At 56.7% G+C, this 17,484-nt stretch overlaps 1 protein-coding gene across 4 annotated transcripts in view; it reads left to right on the forward strand.

Moving 5' to 3' along the window:
• The first annotated feature begins 1,058 nt into the window (after window positions 1-1,058).
• PDGFRB (platelet derived growth factor receptor beta) overlaps window positions 1,059-17,484 on the forward strand; it is a 32,588-nt gene continuing 16,162 nt past the window's right edge. The window contains exons 1-4 of one of the 4 annotated variants that reach the window (XM_064388076.1): window positions 1,059-1,763; window positions 14,784-14,858; window positions 15,824-16,120; window positions 16,552-16,821. In XM_064388076.1, coding sequence (XP_064244146.1) covers window positions 14,810-14,858; window positions 15,824-16,120; window positions 16,552-16,821 — 616 coding nt within the window. In that variant the 5' untranslated portion in view covers window positions 1,059-1,763; window positions 14,784-14,809. Of the gene's footprint in view, window positions 1,764-14,476; window positions 14,682-14,783; window positions 14,859-15,823; window positions 16,121-16,551; window positions 16,822-17,484 lie in introns of those variants that run through there. The other 3 variants (XM_064388075.1, XM_064388077.1, XM_064388078.1) reach the window with 3 other exon arrangements.

Genomic DNA, 17,484 nt, shown 5'->3' on the forward strand with positions numbered 1-17,484 from the left:
GGAGGGGGTGAGTCTGCCTTGCAAAAAAGGCAGAAACACAGATTTCAGCAGTGTTGTCATTATGGGGAAGGCTTTTTCATTCTTAGAAAGGAAAATAAAAGAAAGATGAACAGGTATCTTTTCAGGATAGCCAGTGAGGTTTTGCACTATTTCTTGTTTGGATCAGAGAGAAACACAGAATGGTTAAGGTTAAAAAAGACCTTTAAGATCATCGAGTCCAACTCAGCACTGCCATCTTCACCACTAAACCATGTCCCCAAGTGCCACACCTAGACATTTTTGAACAGTTGCAGAGATGGTGATCCCACCACTTCCCTGACCAATGCCTGACCACCCTTAAGCATCCCCAAGATGAAAATGATGGCAAGAACTGATGGGTCAAAAGGCAGTTTTCATCCAAGACTGACCTGTCCCTTGTTACAGTGCCAAATCAAATTGAAAAAAAATCCCCTCTGGACACATGATAATGTTCTGCCTGCTGAAAATTTCTCAGAAACTTGAACTCGTTAAGATGCTGGGAGGATTTAAAACTTCTCCATCACCTGGATTCCCTCCCCCAGGGCAGTAGGGGTGTAGGACATCTGAGATGATGGCACAGCTGAGGTGATCCCTCTTGCCACCTCTCCAGCTCTGTGCCCAACAGCTCCAAATCCCCAGCTAAACCCAGCCTCTGCTGCAGCATCCCGGCTGCAGAAGACCTTTTATCACTCTTTCCAAAACAGAAGAAGAGTTGCAAGGGTGGGTTGGTGGTCCCCGAGGGGCAGTGGCCAGTCGGGGTCAGGGGCCAGGAGCTGAGGGCCAGCCCAGCTCAGGGAGGCATCGGGGGGAGCACACGCAGCCAGTTCAGTGCAGGCCTTCTTTAATAAAAACATGAGTCAGCTGCTGGCGTGGGCAGTGGATTTTCTAAACATCCCCTCATATCCTGAGAAAGGGGAAAAAAAAAAGAAAAAAGAAAAAAAGGGGGGGGGGGGCTTGAGGGGGAAAAAAAGAGAAAGAAAATAAAAGAAAAAGAAAACAGGAAAAAAGGCCAGAATTGAAAGCAGACACAGGGAGAGAGCAGCTCCTTCCCTCCGGTTTAAGGAGGCGATAGTCGGGCTGCTCCGGGCTCCTTTTGTTCCCTGCTAGCCGGGCCCTCGCCGCTCGCCCATCGCAGCCCGCAGCAGAACTCCCTCTCCTTGCAGCCACTTTGGCTTCTCCTCCTTTTAAATTTTTTTTTTTCACCCATCACACTCGTCCGCTGGGCGTTAATCGCAAGTTCTGCTCCGCAAAGGGTCCCCACAGAGGGTGGAGGGAGGAAGTCGGAGGAGCTCCGCTCCTCATTGGCGAAGCAGCCTCCCCCCTTCTCCTCCTCCCGAGGTCTCTTTTATTTATACACGCACGCACACACGCGTGCACATCCCTGGGCCCCGGGGGTTGCTCCACACCGGGGTCCGAGGAGGCAGAGCCCCCTCCCAGCCGGGCTGGGGTGCGCAGGGCACTGCTCGGATGCGCTAGAGGAGCGGAGCAGGGCTTGGCTGCAGCCCAGCCTTGGCACAGCCTTGCCTCTCCTTTTGATTTTATTTTATTTTTTTTCCCCCCCTCCTCCCTTCCACTTCTTTCTTTGCCTCTCTTTCGCCTTTAAGTGGAAAAGCCTTGCCAGCTGGGAGGGCAGGGAGAGCCCCGGCAGGCAGCAGACAGAGTTCGGAGGAGGAGAGGAAGGAATTTCGGAGCCTTCCCGGTGGGACGCGCGGCGCAGGCACTCGGCTGGCGGGACCCTGCTCAAGGTAAGCTCTGGTGTGTGTCACCCACCGGGGCTGGCTCGCCCTCCTGCTCAGCCTGGCTCTCCAGATGGAGAGCTCTCTCGTTGGAGCTGGTGCAGTCCCGAAGGAGCCTGTCCCTGAGCCAGCCCGGCTGCTCGGGAGGGGCTCTGCTCCCCTCCAAGGGGCTGGCAGCCTGAAACACCCGCAGGCTCTGGGGACGTGGTGTTTGCTGGAAAGCAGCTGAATTCTGTGGCATCCCATGGGAAAGAACGTGGCATCAGCTCTCACCGGGTCCTGGATCGGGACGGCTGAGAGGGGCACGGGGATGCTGAGGCTGTAGGGCAGGAGGAGGAACCCCACTGCAGCAGGAGGGGGGCCCAGGTGATCCCTGCTTCTCCCCGGATCAGGGGCTTGCTGGGCTGGTGGGAGGGCTGCAGCGTGCAGGGGAAGAGGCTGCTCACCATGTGCACTGAGATATCCTTCAGAGGTGTGAGTGCAGAGAGTGTCACCCCACTGCCAGCCTGTCCAGACACACCCGTGGCCATCCCTAGATGCAGGCTGCTCCAAGGACCATGTCACCTCTGTCTGTGGCCATGGCAGGGCTCCTGTGCCTGTGGGCTATGGAGAGGGACAGCTGCAAGCCCTGCCAGGGTCTGTGCCTGGGAGTGCTGCCTACTGGAGAGGGCAGAGCTTGGTCAAGCCCTGCTAGGCATGGATGTGGGCAGCTACTCTGTGTCCTGAAAGGATAAGAGCTGAGAGCCTCCAGCAGGGCAGAGCTGGTCTGGAGTGAGGCACTGGCAGCCCAGGGACAGGGGTGAGCATGACTGCAGGGCTTTGGTGCTCACAGCGGGCTGAGTGTCCAGCTCCTGCACTCACCTGCCAACTGGGAGTCATTCAAAACAGGATTTGTGCTGGAGAGGGATGTCGTGCTTCTCCATCCTGGTCCCAGAGCAAGTGGGGTTTATTCTAAAGCATGGGCAAATAGCTTAAAGTAGTTGGTCTGGGTGCAAACCCTGTGCTGGCAGAGGCTTGGCATTCACAAATCTTTTCAGGTCTCCCACTGATGACAAGGATTAGCAATGTTGACACCCAGTGCTTCCCAGGGGCCATTGAGGGGTGGGTGGGAGGTCATTTCCCCTCAGCACTCTGCAGGACAAGATGTTTGTGCCTCCCATGCTCTTGGGAAAGGAGTGAGTTTCATGTGGTCACCGTGTTCCAGTGTCAAGGACAGGCTCTGCCTGGCAGAGGACAAGGCCAGGCTGGCTTGGAGGGGGAGCTGCCCTGGTTGGCAGCCCTGACGTGAGGCTTGGAGTCACTCCCTGACAGGGATGTCACCCAAGCTTGGGTGTGCTCTGGCTGCTGTGGCAGCCACCAGCCCTGGGCAATGTCCCTGAGCCCAGGGAACACCCCTAAATCAGGAGGGATCAGTGTTTTGGACAAGCACCAAGTCACAGCAGCCCAGCTGCAGCATGCACAGGGCTCTTTTCTCGTCCTAAAGCTGGCTGTCCCTTCCTCCAGCTCAGGGGCATGGAGGGTCCTCATAGAAGGGGCAGGCCAGGAGACAACAGCCACTCAATCCTTGTCCCTGGGTCACCCCCTGCATCCCTGCCCAGGACTGGGAGTGTGGGGTGCCCGTGGTCGGTGTGCAGCAGCATGGCCAGCTGCAGTACTGCAGGCTGGGAGAAGTTAGCCATGGCTGATTGTCCAGTCCTGGGCATTTCTTGTGTGTGCTGCAGGCTCTGGCCTGGGCTTGCTCCTGTGCAATCCCTACACGAAGCACCTGGGAGGTGGCTGAGCACACATCCTCACCCTGGGATGGCACCGAGCTGGGCGGGCAGCTGGGGTGCACGGCAGTGTGGGAGCATCCCAAGAGCTCCAGCAGAGCCCAGAACCAGCCAGAGTGGCTGTGGTGGACTCAAACCAGCCTGCAGCGTGGTGCCAGGACACCCAAGCTCTTCCTGAGGGATGTGCTGGAAGATGTGTGGCTGGAGCAGCTCAGAGAGGCTGGGTGGAGGGAGCAGCTCCAGGTGCTTCAGCAGGGATAGCCATGGATTGGATGGGCTCAGGGACAGCGGTGAGATGATGAGAGGTCCAGAAGAAGCTGCAGAGGACTGGGAGAGGGGTTGATGTGGCTCGTTGGTCACTGGGTGTTGTGGGAAGGTGACACAGTCTTCATGCACAGGAAAAGTCATCACAGAGAGAAAAGATCTTTTAGGGGAAATGTCTGTAGGCTTAGAGACAGAAGGCTGAGTTCCTTCAGCCTCACAAGTCCCAAAGCACACGTCAGGGAAAGCTCTGGCTGGGAAGACATGGGCACAAGACAATGACACAGGATCTCTTTCAGCCTCATCTTTGACGGGTCTGTGGCAGGATTTCCAAGGCATCAGAACACTCAGGGAGGGGAGAGCACTGAGCCTGTCTGCAGGAGTAGAGCAAGACAGGATTGTCTCAGTGAACACCAGAGGAAAGCTGGGATTAAGAAATGCTCTCCAGCTGTGGGAGTGATGCCATGCAAAAAGAGACCATGGTGGCTGGATGTGGCTTTGGCCAAACGTCCAGATGCTCGAGAGGCTCCAGGCAGGGACTGTTCTGCCTGGTCCTCAAGGTTCCTTTGGCCTCAGCATGTGATGGGAAGTGGGATGGGATTGCAATGCTGTCCACAGTGTCAGGCTGCAGCAAAGCACCTTCCTGGGATGGAGTGGCAAGGGTCAGGGAGCAGAGTGGCCGTGCTGGGTCCTGTGGGAGCCACTGGCAGCTGGGGCTGCCTTTGACCCAGAGCTGGAAGGAGCTGGGGACCATGTGGGCTTGGGCTTGGCTGGATGTGTCCTATCCCTGCAAGGGAGGGTTGGAGCTGAACACTTCGTGGGGTTTGTTTGTTTGTACTTTAACCAAGGGACAGAAATCCCCTGGAGAGGAGCTGCAGGGGGAGGGTAGAGACTGGGCATTGTTTCCTGAGGGGCTGGAGCAGCTCCAGGAGGCTCCTTCCGCTCCGCCAGGCACATTGGACATAACGAGGCTTATGGGGTCTGTGTGCCCCCTCCTCCTCTCCCCCATTGCCTAATTAGGGTTCCCAAGCTCAGCTCACCTCTGTCCTGTTCTGCTGCTGCTGAGACACCTCCTCCTGGAAGGGCAGCACGTTCCAGCACCACGGGAGCACAGAGCAGCCCCAGCTGTGACAGGGACACGTGCTGGGGATGCACAGAGGGGTGCTGCCATGGCTCATGTGCTGAGCAAGGGGGTCCCCTGGGCCCGTTGTCCCCAGTGTGGTGACAGGAGCTGTGCAGTGGTGTACTGCCCCTCACACCCTGCTTTTCCAGTATCCCTGATGTGGCATGCCCTGGTCTGTGTGTGCCACCTTCCCTGGCAACCACAACCTGCAGAACAAGAGGACCATGGTGTGTGGAGCCCATGCAGGGAGCTGGGAGCTCACAAATCTCCCACAGGGAGGCTGGTGCCAGGAGAGCCAGGGCAGTGCAGTGTGTGGTGTTTGATGGGTGCACTCATCCTCTCCAGGCCATGCCTGCAGGGGCACCTGCTTATCCATCCAGGAACTGACTGACACCCATCCTACACTCTTCCTTGGGCTCGGTAAGAGCCAGGGTGTGACAGAGCTGGTGGGAAGCTGTGGGGTGCAGGAAGGGGTTGGAGAATGCAGGGATATATCAGGGCACTGCACTGATTGCTAAACCCTGGAAATGCACCAGGAAACAGATGGAGCCCCTTCTCCCTGCTGTGGAAGGGGACTGGCTGGCAGCTGTCCGTGGGCAGCACAGGGGTGATGCTCCTGAAGCAGCAGGAGATGGCCAGTCCTGCTCCTCAGCCCCGTCCTGCCAGGCTCTGCCTTCCCTCTTCCGGCCCAGCAACCATGTGAAAGAGGCTGTGACTGAAATCTTAATGCTACCAAGACCCAGCAATTGGCACCAATTAAATTGCTACATTCATGTTTGAATTGCTTTAACTGGCGAGACACACTGTCTTATTTATACAAAAAATATGTTTGCTTGTGGGTTTGTCTGAACCCATGCCAGCAGAAAATACACCATTTCAAGGCCTGTGCTCTGCAAGCTCATTCTCCTCTTCCAAACTGGAAGTCACCTTGGTTTCAGCCTTTGCCAGGCAATGGTGGCAGAACAGAAACAGTGCTTTCCTCGGGGCTGGGCGCTGCAGGCACCACGAGAGGGGTCCCCTCCTCTCTCCCCAGAGGCAGCTGCCAAGTTTCCTTCTCCAGCCTGGGAGCTGTTTGGGAGAATATGGTCTGATTCAGGAACAGGACTCGGTGCCCATTTAAAAGCTGCACTCAGGGGGAGGGCAGGGGGTGCTGGCAGCTGCTGGTGCCAAGTCCTGCCTCAGCTTCTCCTCTGGAGGTTCTGTCAGCTTTTGGGGGTAGGGGCTGTTTGCAGAGCATGGGTGCAGAGGGGAGCTGATTCCTGATTTGTGACTGAGAGGAGAAGTTATAAAGAGCCCTGGGCAGGGCTGGGAAGAACGGCTTCTGCTGCCTGGGCAGAGCCTGCAGGAGATTATCCATCTCTGCAGTCCTGGTGCCAAGTGCCACCATCCTGGTCTCCCTGCCCCACACATGAGCCTATGCAGGAGGGGGCAGAATCAGCTCACAGCACCAAGAGCTGCAGCAGAAGCTGCATTTTGCTCCCTCTCAGAAATCCAGAACAAGGCCAAACACAAACCCCCTCTGCAAGCAGCCTCTGCCCTTCACACCCAGCACTGGATGCTCCATCCTTTCCCACCCTGGCCACAGTGCCAGGCTCCTCTCCAGTTCCTCAGACAGGCAGAGGGTGCCTTGACCACAGAGATGGTGAGTGCCTAATCCCAGCCACGAGAGCCTAAAACCCCAGAACAAAGCAATTAGGCTTGGGTCCCTCGGAGGAGCTGATGCATCCACGGGGATTATCTCCTCCTCTGCAGATCCCAGGGAAATGCTCACAAGAGGATCGGGTTGCTCAGTCTTTGCTGGGGTGTTGGACTGGTAAGACCACAACACTCTGCCTGCTCCTGGGGCTTTGTAAAGCCCCTACATCCACCTGGGACTCAGGATGGTTCTTTTTCTCACCCTGCCTCCGTTGCTCTCCCCTCACAGCTTATTAGAGGTTAATTAGAGCCAGCTGGGACCTTTGGCTCCAGCCCTGGCCCCTCCAGGGCAGCCAGCCTGGTCAGTGCTGTGAGCAGGTGAGGGAGGTGCTGCCTTGCTGGGGACTGTTCTCCAGTGTGCAGACACCAGCAGAGAGCTTCCCTCGAGTCACCATGGGAAGGCAGGCAGGGCTTCCTGGCAGCCATGGAACAAGAGAGAGGAAAGCCCTGGGGATGCCAGGACAAGGGACAAGAAGCCAAGATTGTCCCTGATCTTGGTTCCATGTCCCCTGCTTCCCTCATGCTCTGCTCTGGTGGGGAGAAGCAGCAGGTAAGCACACAGACTCTGCTCAAGGCAAACAACCCCCATCCAGTCTGACATGCCCAGAGCTGGGACCCCTAAATGTGCCACTTTGGGGGTGGAGGGATAGGAGAGCTGAGTCACTCAGCCAGCCCCAAGGCTCTGCTGTCCAGTTGGAGGGGCCAGGGGGATGCAGGGAGATGTTTGGGTCCCTGCAGCCATGTTCATAATTGGCATTGCTCACATGCTTGTGAAACAGCGTGGTATGTTCTCTCAAAAAGGTCTTTGCTGTCACGGGTAATAGAGAAATTAGGGGACTGTCGTGGACGGCCCTGGCTGGGCTGTGTTGGATATTTTAAAGCATCCTATTGGAAAAGAGCACTGGGAAGGGCTGAAATGCTCCCAAAGGGCACATTTGTACCTCCCTGGGGCGTCAGTGCACTGCAAGGGGTGAGCCCTGAGTCTGCACAGGGCCGCTCCCCACACCCAGTGAGAGCATCCCCAGACGTGCCAGACTGAGGGCTGTGCTCCAAAACACTGCCCAGCCTCCAGCACCACCCCAGAGCAGTGCCAGCACCACCACGAGCCAGTCCCAGCACCACCACGGCCCTGGCACACGTTGTCTGCCCCAGGGAGACCGAGGTGGGCAGGATGTGAGCTGGGTGAGAAGCCAGGGATGCAGCAAGGGCATTGCCTGGCACGTGGCAGGGGCACTCCTCCCTCCTTCCCGGGCCCAGGTGAGCCCTGCTCCTCACGCAGGGCTTTCCCACGTCCAGGCCAGGCTCCGGGAGCAGCCCACAGGGTCTGGCCTTTCCTGCCAAAGCGGAAGCAGGGGAGCATGCGCGGCCGAAAGGGCCACGGACACATCGCTGGGGCTGGGGGATTATTTATAACACTGGCACCTCTCCAAACAGATGTTTCTTTTTATTCTGAACTCGCACTAAGTGGGTCACTCGTTTCCTCTGTCTCCCATGGGCTTAAAGCAGAGGGGGAAGGAGGAGGGGGTGTGGGTGAGAGTGCAGGGCCTGCCCTGGTCCCACGTCCCTCTGTGCTGGCTCCTCACAGCGACGTGTCCTGGAGAGCCCGTGGCTGGAGATTTGATGGGTTCTGTGGGTGGACATTGCGGTCCCCCCTCGCTCAGAGAGGGAGGATGGCTCAGGCAGGGCTGCCTGGGGCTCCCCACCCCATTCCTCTCGTGACTGACCCCAGGGCAGCTGAATCACACTGCTGGGGCTCAGCGTGGGCTTGTCATCCCCCTGGCAGTCTCCCTCCCCTGCCTCGGGATCACAGACCTCAATTTCAGCTCTCTGCTGGATGCTGTGTCGGGGTGCCCTGGAGGAGGCTGGGTGTGCCTCCTGGTGTGCTGACATCTGCTGCAGGACCCTCATGACCACACAGTCACATTCTCCAGGTGCCACTGAGGCTGGGGACCAGAATCTGGGCTGCTGGGCAGGGGCTTGGGTCATGTCAGATCTGCTCCCTGAGGCAGAGGGCAGCAGGAGAGCTGACCCCTCCTGTGGGTCACCGGGCTCATCCCTTGGCTCATCCCCAGAGGTGGCATCTGCCCACGCTTCTCCTGTCTCCTAGCGAGCTCACTCCATACCCAGGCTGTGGCTTTAATCACAGCTTCACAGCCAAGAAGCTCTCACAAAACCACTCAGAGGGTTTTGGCATTAATGACACTTCCTGTGCCTGCAAAACTTCACCTCTCCCAGCCCGAAACACCCCCAGATCCAGCACATTGCCAACAGGTACCCAGGCTCTCAGCATCAGAGGGTCTGGGGAAACCTTTGGGGGCCCCTTGGCACTGGCAGGTGGCCAGGTGAGGAGGGTTTTGTCCCCAGGTGTTCATCCTGGGGCAGGGATGGTCTGTGGGACGCAGGGACTCCCCAGCCCTGCTGCTCCTCAGTCTGGTTTCAGATTTCCTACCTCTGTGTTTTATCAGCAGCCGTTTATGGGCCTTGGGATGACAAGCTCCCCATGTGTGTGCCCTGCCTAATTCTAGCCTTTTGCTGGGAAAAAGAAAAAGGGCTCTGTGATGATAATCTGGCCTGTGAGTAAACATGGTGTCATGGGAGCCAAGGGACCCCAGAGGAGAGATGTTGCAACTCCGGACAATTCCAGCCAAGGGAAAAAAAAACCAACAACCACTCAGTTTTATTTAGATTAAAGGGTGGGAAAGAAGCAGTTGCAGAGGCCAGAGGGAGGGTGGCAGAGGAAAACAGGACGAGCCAAGGAGTTTCACTGTTGGACAAGCAAGGTTTGGGTTTCAGGGGTCATCAGCCTCTGCTCGGGGAGCTTTTTGCCTTCAAAAGCGGGGGATGGTGTCCGTGGTGTCCCCCTCCCCCTGGCAGGAGTGCCTTTGCTCCCTGGCTGTGAGTGGTATTGATCATGGGATCCACGGAGGGAATTTTTTATTGCATATGGGCACCCATGATCTCACTTAATGACTCAGATGTGATTAGACAGAGAAGAAATAAAGTATATTTGACTTCCCACTAATTTGCACCAGATGTCCCTCGCCTGTTTGGCAGGACAGCGGGGCCATCAAGCATTGTGGGAGCGCCTGGAAGCACAGCCCTGCAAGAAAAGGGGCTAGAAATAGAAATCCAGAGGAAGGGAAAGGACTGGCAGCTGTGTGAGAGCTCCTTCCCAGTCAGACGAGATGCCCTGGTGGGCAGGGCCAGCATCCAGCACCTCTGCCCAGCACCACAGGAGCAGCAGGGAGGGCAGGGAGAGCATGGCCAGAGGGAAGAGCAGCGTGGGCAATGGATGCAGGAATTGCCCCTGGAAATACAAAATAGGATTTGCCGAGGGGGGCTGTGCACCCTGATTTCCAGCACACAGTGCATTCCCTTGCTGGTGACTAATGGTCTGTAGGGAGCAGAGCTCCTGCCACAGTGACTCCCAGGGTGGCTGTGGCTGCCCTGCCCCTCCCCAGCATGCTGAGCCATCCCCTCCCCTGTGCACCAGCTCTGCAGGCTGGTTCTCAGCTCCCACAGCTCTGGGGGTGCTTGTGGGACCCCCCACACACAGGTTCTGCACAGGGCACGGCTGTGGAGAGGCAAGAAACATGCTCTAGGTGGGCTGGGAGGAGGGCAGTGGACTGGGAGGACATCCTTGGTGTTCCTAACCCATCCTCTCCCATGGTTTATGATGCTCACAGGGCTGGAATGGCCCTGTCCCACATGGTCCATGCTTGGGGATGGGCAGTGCCATGCAGTGCCAGCAGTGGCTGCCAAGTGTGTTCTGCCAGGGTGCTGGGAGACACGCAAGAGGCAAGGGGGCTCAGAGTATGGCAGGGCACACAGAGCAAAGTCAGAGGAAATTCTTGCCTTGTTACCCAAGAACAGTGAAGACAGAACCCACACAGCATATTTTGGGCATTAGCAAAGGCATTTTAGGCTTACTAGCATTCTTGAACAAGAGAGAGGTCTGGAGTGGGGAAACATCAATAAATCAGTAAGGTCTGGTGATGCCTGAGCTGCTCAGCAAGGCACTCTGAGGGGCGAGGAGTAGTAGAGGTGGCTTCCTAAATTAGGGTGGTACCATCCCCAGCAGGGGCTGGATGCAGCTCCTCCTTGTATCCAGACTGCTGGGCACTGCCCTGCTCCTGCTGCAGAAATTCCTGTCCCAGTCCATCAGCCACAGAGGCATCAACCCCCGGCCTGAGCGGGGACTGCGAGAGGAGGCGGAGGAGAAAGCTCAGCTGTCACCAGATTGGGGATGCAGCAGAAATGGGAGCGGGCTGCTCTGGAAAAGCTGCGCAGTCATGAGATGGGGAATCATGAGACTTGAATCGGGTCCTGGCGGGGCTTGGCCCTGGCTGTGGCCCTGGCTCTGGCCGTGCTGTTTGACCTCTGCTCTGGCCCTCTGGCCCGTGTCCTGTCTGTGGGATCACAGGCCACCAGAGCCCCGTGCTCAGTGCTGCTCTGGGATGTTGGGTGACCCCTTTTATTCCATCCCCCAGAACCTCCCTGCAAGAGCACAACACTAGAGGTGCTCAAAGAGGATTCCAGCGGTGCCTGACCTCAGGCAGCCCTGGGACACTCCTCTGCCAGCTGGGAAAGCCAGCAGGGTTGGCTCAGCTCTCCTCATCTCTGCTGCAAACTCCACTCTGCTCTGCCAGGCTGCTGTGATTACAGAGGGGAGATAAGGACAGGCAGTGTCTGTGTCCCCAGCCAGGGACAGTTGCCTGTATCTGTGTCTTGTTTGGACTCCAAGCTCTCCCAGACACTCTGAGTCCAGCAGTGCCCGGCTCTGGCCTCGCTGGGCGTAGCGTGGGGGCGAGCAGGGACGTGCCAGCTCTGGGGACCAGCCTCCCCCACGGCACTTGGCCAAGCCCCAGCGTGGCCCCCGGGGGCTGAGCCCTGCCGGGAGCTGAGCTCTGGGGAGCACAGCCACCCCACAGCCATGGGGGCTGCAAGTGCTGTGGGGCTGTGTCACCCGGCCAGCGCCGCTGCCCTGCGAGCCAGCCGACCTCCTGTCTCCTCTCCCAGCCAAATTCCTCCTTTAGAATAATAAACAGTGTGGCTCAAGAGAAAGGCTCCTTTCCCTGCCTGGCTAGGACTGGTTTGCCTTCTCATGGAGGAGCTGGAGAGGGGCAGAGGGAAGGTCTGTACCAGTGCTGGCGGGGGGGAGCATGGGGATGGAGAGCTGGGACAGCACCTGGGTGGCTCGGCAAGGTGGGAGGCTGCCACGGGGCTGCAGGGCTGAGTGAAGGGTGCTGGACGTGGCATTGCTGCAGGAGCTCCCTGGCCTCCATGATTGCGCCTGGATGGGTGAAGGCAAAGGATTCTGTGGCTTGAAAATACTCAGGTCTGGCTTGTGGGAAGGATGTAGGAGTCTGAGGGGTCTGTGGCACCTTGCAAAGCCACAGTGGTGAGAGGAGATCACCCGAGGCAGCTGAGCATCGTGTAGGTGCCTGTGTTTGGGATAATGTCTGGGTGTCTGCTTTTGTGTCACTGAGTGGGATTGCTCCTCCTCGTCTGGCACTCTTAGTGGCACTCACAGTCCCTGCTAAGAACAAAAGCTGGGACTGAGGAGAGAAACAAGTGCTCTCAAGGCTGGCAGTGAGCTGGGTGCATTTGCATCCCTCGTGAGACGCCTGTGCTCACCCACATGTGCAAGCACACATGTCCCCGTGGCAGGCAGGGACAGGCTTGTCCCTCTCCTCCCGCAGGACCGAGCTCACCCGCGGCTCCGAGCACACAAACAAGGGAGAGGTCACCGCTCTCTGCGAGACGTTGCCACCCTCCCACTCTGCTTGGGAAGCATCTCCGAGAGAAATGCCTTTCTGCAAAACCAGCAGCTTTATTAAAACCAGCTCTGAGCACAGCGCAGGCGGCCAGAGGCGGCAGGCGGAGGCTGGGGGCTCTCAGAGCTCGCTGCACCAGCACCCCTGCGAGTCCAGCACGAGTACCAGCACCCCTGCCAGCCCAGCACCAGCACCCCTGTGAGTCCAGCACCATCACCCCTGTGAGCCCAGCCCAGCGCCAGCACGCCTGTGAGCCCAGCACCATCACCCCTGTGAGCCCAGCCCAGCACCATCACCCCTGTGAGCCCAGCACCATCACCCCTGTGAGCCCAGCCCAGCACCATCACCCCTGCGAGTCCAGCACCATCACCCCTGTGAGCCCAGCACCATCACCCCTGTGAGCCCAGCCCAGCGCCAGCACCCCTGTGAGCCCAGCACACAGCACCCCGCTAGCCTAGCACCAGCATCCCTGAAAGCCCAACACCAGCACCCCTGCGAACCCAGCACCAGCATTCTTGTGAGCCCAGCATCAGCACCCCTGCTAGCCCATCACCATCACCAGCACCCCTGCCAGCCCAGCAGCAGCACAGGGCAGCCGTGCCCTCTCCCCGGCCCGCCAGGGAGGGTTTGCCATCAGTGACCCTGCAGAGATCCTGCTGCAGGCTGGGAGCTGTCTGCGTGGGGAGGGGAGGTCTGGCCTGCAGCAGGACTGGCATGGCAGCCGTGGAGCTGCACAGGCAGGTGAAAGCTGGGCATGAGCTCGGGAGGATCTTAGCCCCTTACAGGCAGGTATCTGGGGGCTGGGGTGGTGAATACAACCCGGCTTGTGCATGCAGGCAGGGAGGGGACAAAGGAGAGCATCCCAGTTGTCCTTACAACCTTGACCATTGAATAATGGATGAATCACACACCTCTGTAAAGGAGAGTGGGGACACAAAGGTGATTGTTCTCATGGCAGTGCCTTGGGGGGCAGAGATTAGATTGTCCATCCTTCTCTCTCCTCAGCTTGGTGCTCTGAGGGTGGATGCACAGAGGTCACATTCATTTACAGCCTGAATTTCACCTCGGTCCTTTCATCCTACCCACCCCCATCTCTTGCCCTAAGTGCTCTTATCCCCTCTGGCAAACGAAGAGAGAGAAAGAATTATTGAGATTTTTTTTTGGGAGGAGGGAGACGGACGCTGCTGAATAAGCTGGAGACCTGGAAGGATTTGTGGTAGATCAGACTTCTGTTGAGCCAAAGCAAGAGAATAATAAAAACATCTGACAAGCGCACGTCATTTAAAAACCATTTCCTCCTTAACATCAAGCAGGCCGGGAGGCCGCTCCAGGGCCAGGAGGCAGAGCTCAGCAAGAGACAGAGCTCAGCAAGTCCAGATTGCCACCAGCCCTCCTGGAGCCTGGCAGGAGCTGCCCAGAGCTCTGCCAGCCTCTCAGGGGCTTCTCCTCGGGGTCTGCCCTGGGAGGGGGCCCCGTGGCAGGGCAGGGGCTCAGCCTGGGCTGTGAGGCTCAGCTCCATGCAGGAGCATCCCCGAGCTCCCCAGTGAACTCATTTCCCCCAGGCTTTGCCCAGGCACAGAGAAAGCCTTTTCCCTTATTCTTCCTCTTGTCTGTGTGTTCATTTTGCTTTTCAGAAATGCTCCTTCCCACCCCTGCAGGCACCATGGGGAGGGGTACCTGTCACCCCAATGCACAGGAGACAGACCCCTGCTCGTGGGGCCTCGTCTCTTTGGCTCCTGCTTTGCACCAGCAAGGGCTGAAAAAGCTCTGTAGAAAAAAAGTCTTGAGAAATGTTGATTATAAGGCTTTTAAACTAAAAAAACCCCCACTCATAGATATTCTGTTAAATTTGTGTATTTAGAAGTTAAATACAAGAAACTCATTTTTTGGTGAAGTTTCTTCAGGCTTGTTGTGGTTTAACCCCAGCCAGTAACCAAGTGCCATGACAAGGCTTCTTTTATTTCATTGGAAGGAGCAAACAATGTGGGAGGGTTTGAGGGGGATCTGTTTTGTAGCAAGTTTTATCTCACTGTGACTGAGGGAAGAAAAACTAAGGAAAAAAAGACAAGTGGTAAAGCAGAGGAAGGGAGGGAGGGAGGAAAGCAGGGCTCTGCCAAGGGGGAGAGGCATTTCCAGCTGAGATGAGCAAAAGTTGACACAACTGCTGAAGCCTCCAGCAAAATCCCTGTTTACCAGTGGGAGAAGCCTTAGAAACTGCAGATCCAGCATGAGGGGGAAGCACCACTCCCCCAGGAGGGAAAGGCTGAAAACTGAAGAGATGGAAGGTTTCTGAGGTGGAGAAGTGAGGCCAGGGCTTGGTGGGAGCTCAGAGACCCCTGCCCAGGACAGCCAAGGGACCCTTCCTCTGCTGAGTGCTGTTCTCATGTCACTTTGCTCCTGACAGGACTCAGGACAAGCCCAGAGCCCAGCATGCTGTGCCCCACTCTCAGGACGTGTCTGTGCCTCCTCCTCCTCACTGGTGAGTGCTGTGGCTGGGCAGGGTGTGTGATCCCTGGGGGCTCACCTCGGGGTGAGGGGAGGAAAGGGGCAGTGCCATGGGGAAGCACTGGGGTGCACGGCGTGCTCCAGGCACACCTATCCCTGTCAGTGCCTCAGATCCATGGGCTGATCCTCAGTCCTGTGGTGGGGTGGGAGTGAGGTGCCCTCCTGCTCCATGGTGGGAGGAGGGGACCTTTCCACAGGCAGCAGTGCCAGCTGTGCTCAGACCTTCCTCAGCAGACACCTGAGAGCCCACGTTAGCAGGAGGGATTTGGTCAGATCCCAAATATCCAACAACCCCCCACAGCACTGGGCTGCACCTGGGCTGTTCACAGCATTGCTGCAAGTCCCTGGAGCTGTCCCCAGCTGTCCTGCCCACCTGTGGGGACACCAGAGGGGAGCGTGTCACACCCCCATTGGGACATCTGGTGAAGCAAGGAAGCTGGGAGGGACATGGGGAGCCATTCAGGAAGACCTTGCCTGCTCTATTGCTTCCAAAGGATTTCCTGCAAGGTTTTGCTTTCATTCCTTTTTCACTTTCTTGTAAGCTGTCATTGTTTCAGCCTCATCTGTGTCTGTCCGTGTGGACAGGCAGCCAGAAGAGCAAGGAATTGCCTCTTGTCCTTGGGGGTTCTCCACCCAATATTGCCACAGACAGCATGGGCTGCACTGAACCCTGCTGAATGCTGTGATGTCTGATTTGCTCTCCAGTGAGGGCTGTAGGAGGTGCAGGGAATGAAGGGTGACCCACCATGTCTGGACTGGCAGGACATTGTGGAGGAGACCGTGGGTTTGTCACTAGTAATTACACAAGGGAAGGCAAACCCAGGAAAGTTATTTTTCAGTGTAAAGGCTGACGCTACAAAGCAAACCCGTTGCCATGAGGGGTGTTTCTCTGTGCATTTCAGAGGAATTCAGTTTGGTCTCATGTCACCCCTCTCTCAGGTCTGCTGGAGGTGACATTTGGGGACAGCAGGCTGCACATCGAACCCAGAGACACTGAGCTTGTCCTCAGCCTCCACAGCACCTTCTCCCTCCTGTGCTACGGGGACAGAGAGCTGGCCTGGGAGCGGGAGGGGCAGCCCCTTGCTGCCTCGCTGGAGCACAGGGATGGTGTCTTTGTCAGCAACCTCACCCTCAGGAACGTGACAGGCCATCACACCGGGGAGTACACGTGCACCTACAGCCCTGAGCAGGCTCCAGAGCCAGCAGAGAGGAGAGCCCTCTACATCTACGTTCCAGGTAGGGGACAGCATGTCCTTGCCTGTGGGTTTCCATGGAGTTTAGCAACCAGGAAAAAAGAGGCTTTGACTTATTGTTCTGTCTCCAAGCACCCGGAATCCCCAAATCCCTTCTCCAATAGCAGGAGAGCCCTCATGGTAGGTCTCTCTGGCTGTGACATGTCTCTGGTGTGCCAGCTCATGGAGAGTGGTGTGCTGACAAGTGATGGGGGAGCAGTGGTGCTCAGTGGTGCTGGGTCTCTCTCACTCTCCCAGGAGACATTTGACAAGCACATGACATGCAGCTCTACTTTCCCCAGGGAAGGGTGGGAAGAAGCATCCCACCAGCATGGAGTCAGGGCCTTGTGGTGGAGTACTCCTGGAGCAGCACAAAGCAGCCCTGGTTAAGCTTCCAAGCAGCGTTGTCTAACCAGTGTTCCCTCTCTCCCACAGATCCCTCCCTGGTTTTCCTCCCCACAGTCAGCTCTGAAGAGGTTTTCATCTTCATCACGGGCTACACAGAGGCTGTCATCCCGTGCCGTGTGACCAACCCACAGATGCAGGTCACCCTCTATGAGAAGAAGGTGGAGAACCCCATCCCAGCTCTGTATGATCCACAACAAGGATTTAAAGGCTTCTTTGAGGATAAAAGCTATTTCTGCCGGACATATGTGGATGACCAGGAGGTGGATTCAGACACTTTCTATGTCTACAGGATTCAGGGTGAGCTGACATTGTCTTAGCACACCTGTGCCCCTGCTGTGGCTGTTTCTTCAGGCCAGTGGCAGGAAACACCAAAGCTCTCTCCCCATCTCCTCAGTGATGATCAGTTTGGAGGCTGTGTTTAGTTCTCTCTCCATCAGAGAATAGGTTTTGCCTACAAGTCAGCTCCATCCCTCAGGGAGGATGGTTTCCAGTGGAACAGTCCATCCAGGGTAAATAGCCTGGGTGCCCACTTATGTGGTATTCACATGCCTTCTGAATTGAGTGAAACAGAGAAAAGAATGATCAAAACAATTCTTATTTGACTTGCTGCTCCTGTGTTTTTGAACATGTGGAATGTGTTGGAAGATGGTTTACCCAAGGTGATCGCTTGATTGGACTCTGGTGAGGGTTTTGATTCATTGACCGATTGGATCCACGTGTGGGTATGTCAGGACTGTTGGCTGACAGTCATGAGTTTTGAGTAGTAGTTAGAAGTAAGTATGATGTAGTATAGTTATAGGATAGTATAATGTAATATAATATAGTAAAAAATAATAAAATAATAATAATAAATACAATAAAATAATAATATAGTTCAGCATTCCAAAGCCATGGAGCCAGATGCCATTCATTTCCTTCTTTGGGGGCCCTGCCTTTACCATACACTTGTCCTTCATAATC

This window comes from Passer domesticus, chromosome 13 (genome assembly GCF_036417665.1).
Source record: "Passer domesticus isolate bPasDom1 chromosome 13, bPasDom1.hap1, whole genome shotgun sequence".
Classification (NCBI taxonomy): domain Eukaryota; kingdom Metazoa; phylum Chordata; class Aves; order Passeriformes; family Passeridae; genus Passer; species Passer domesticus.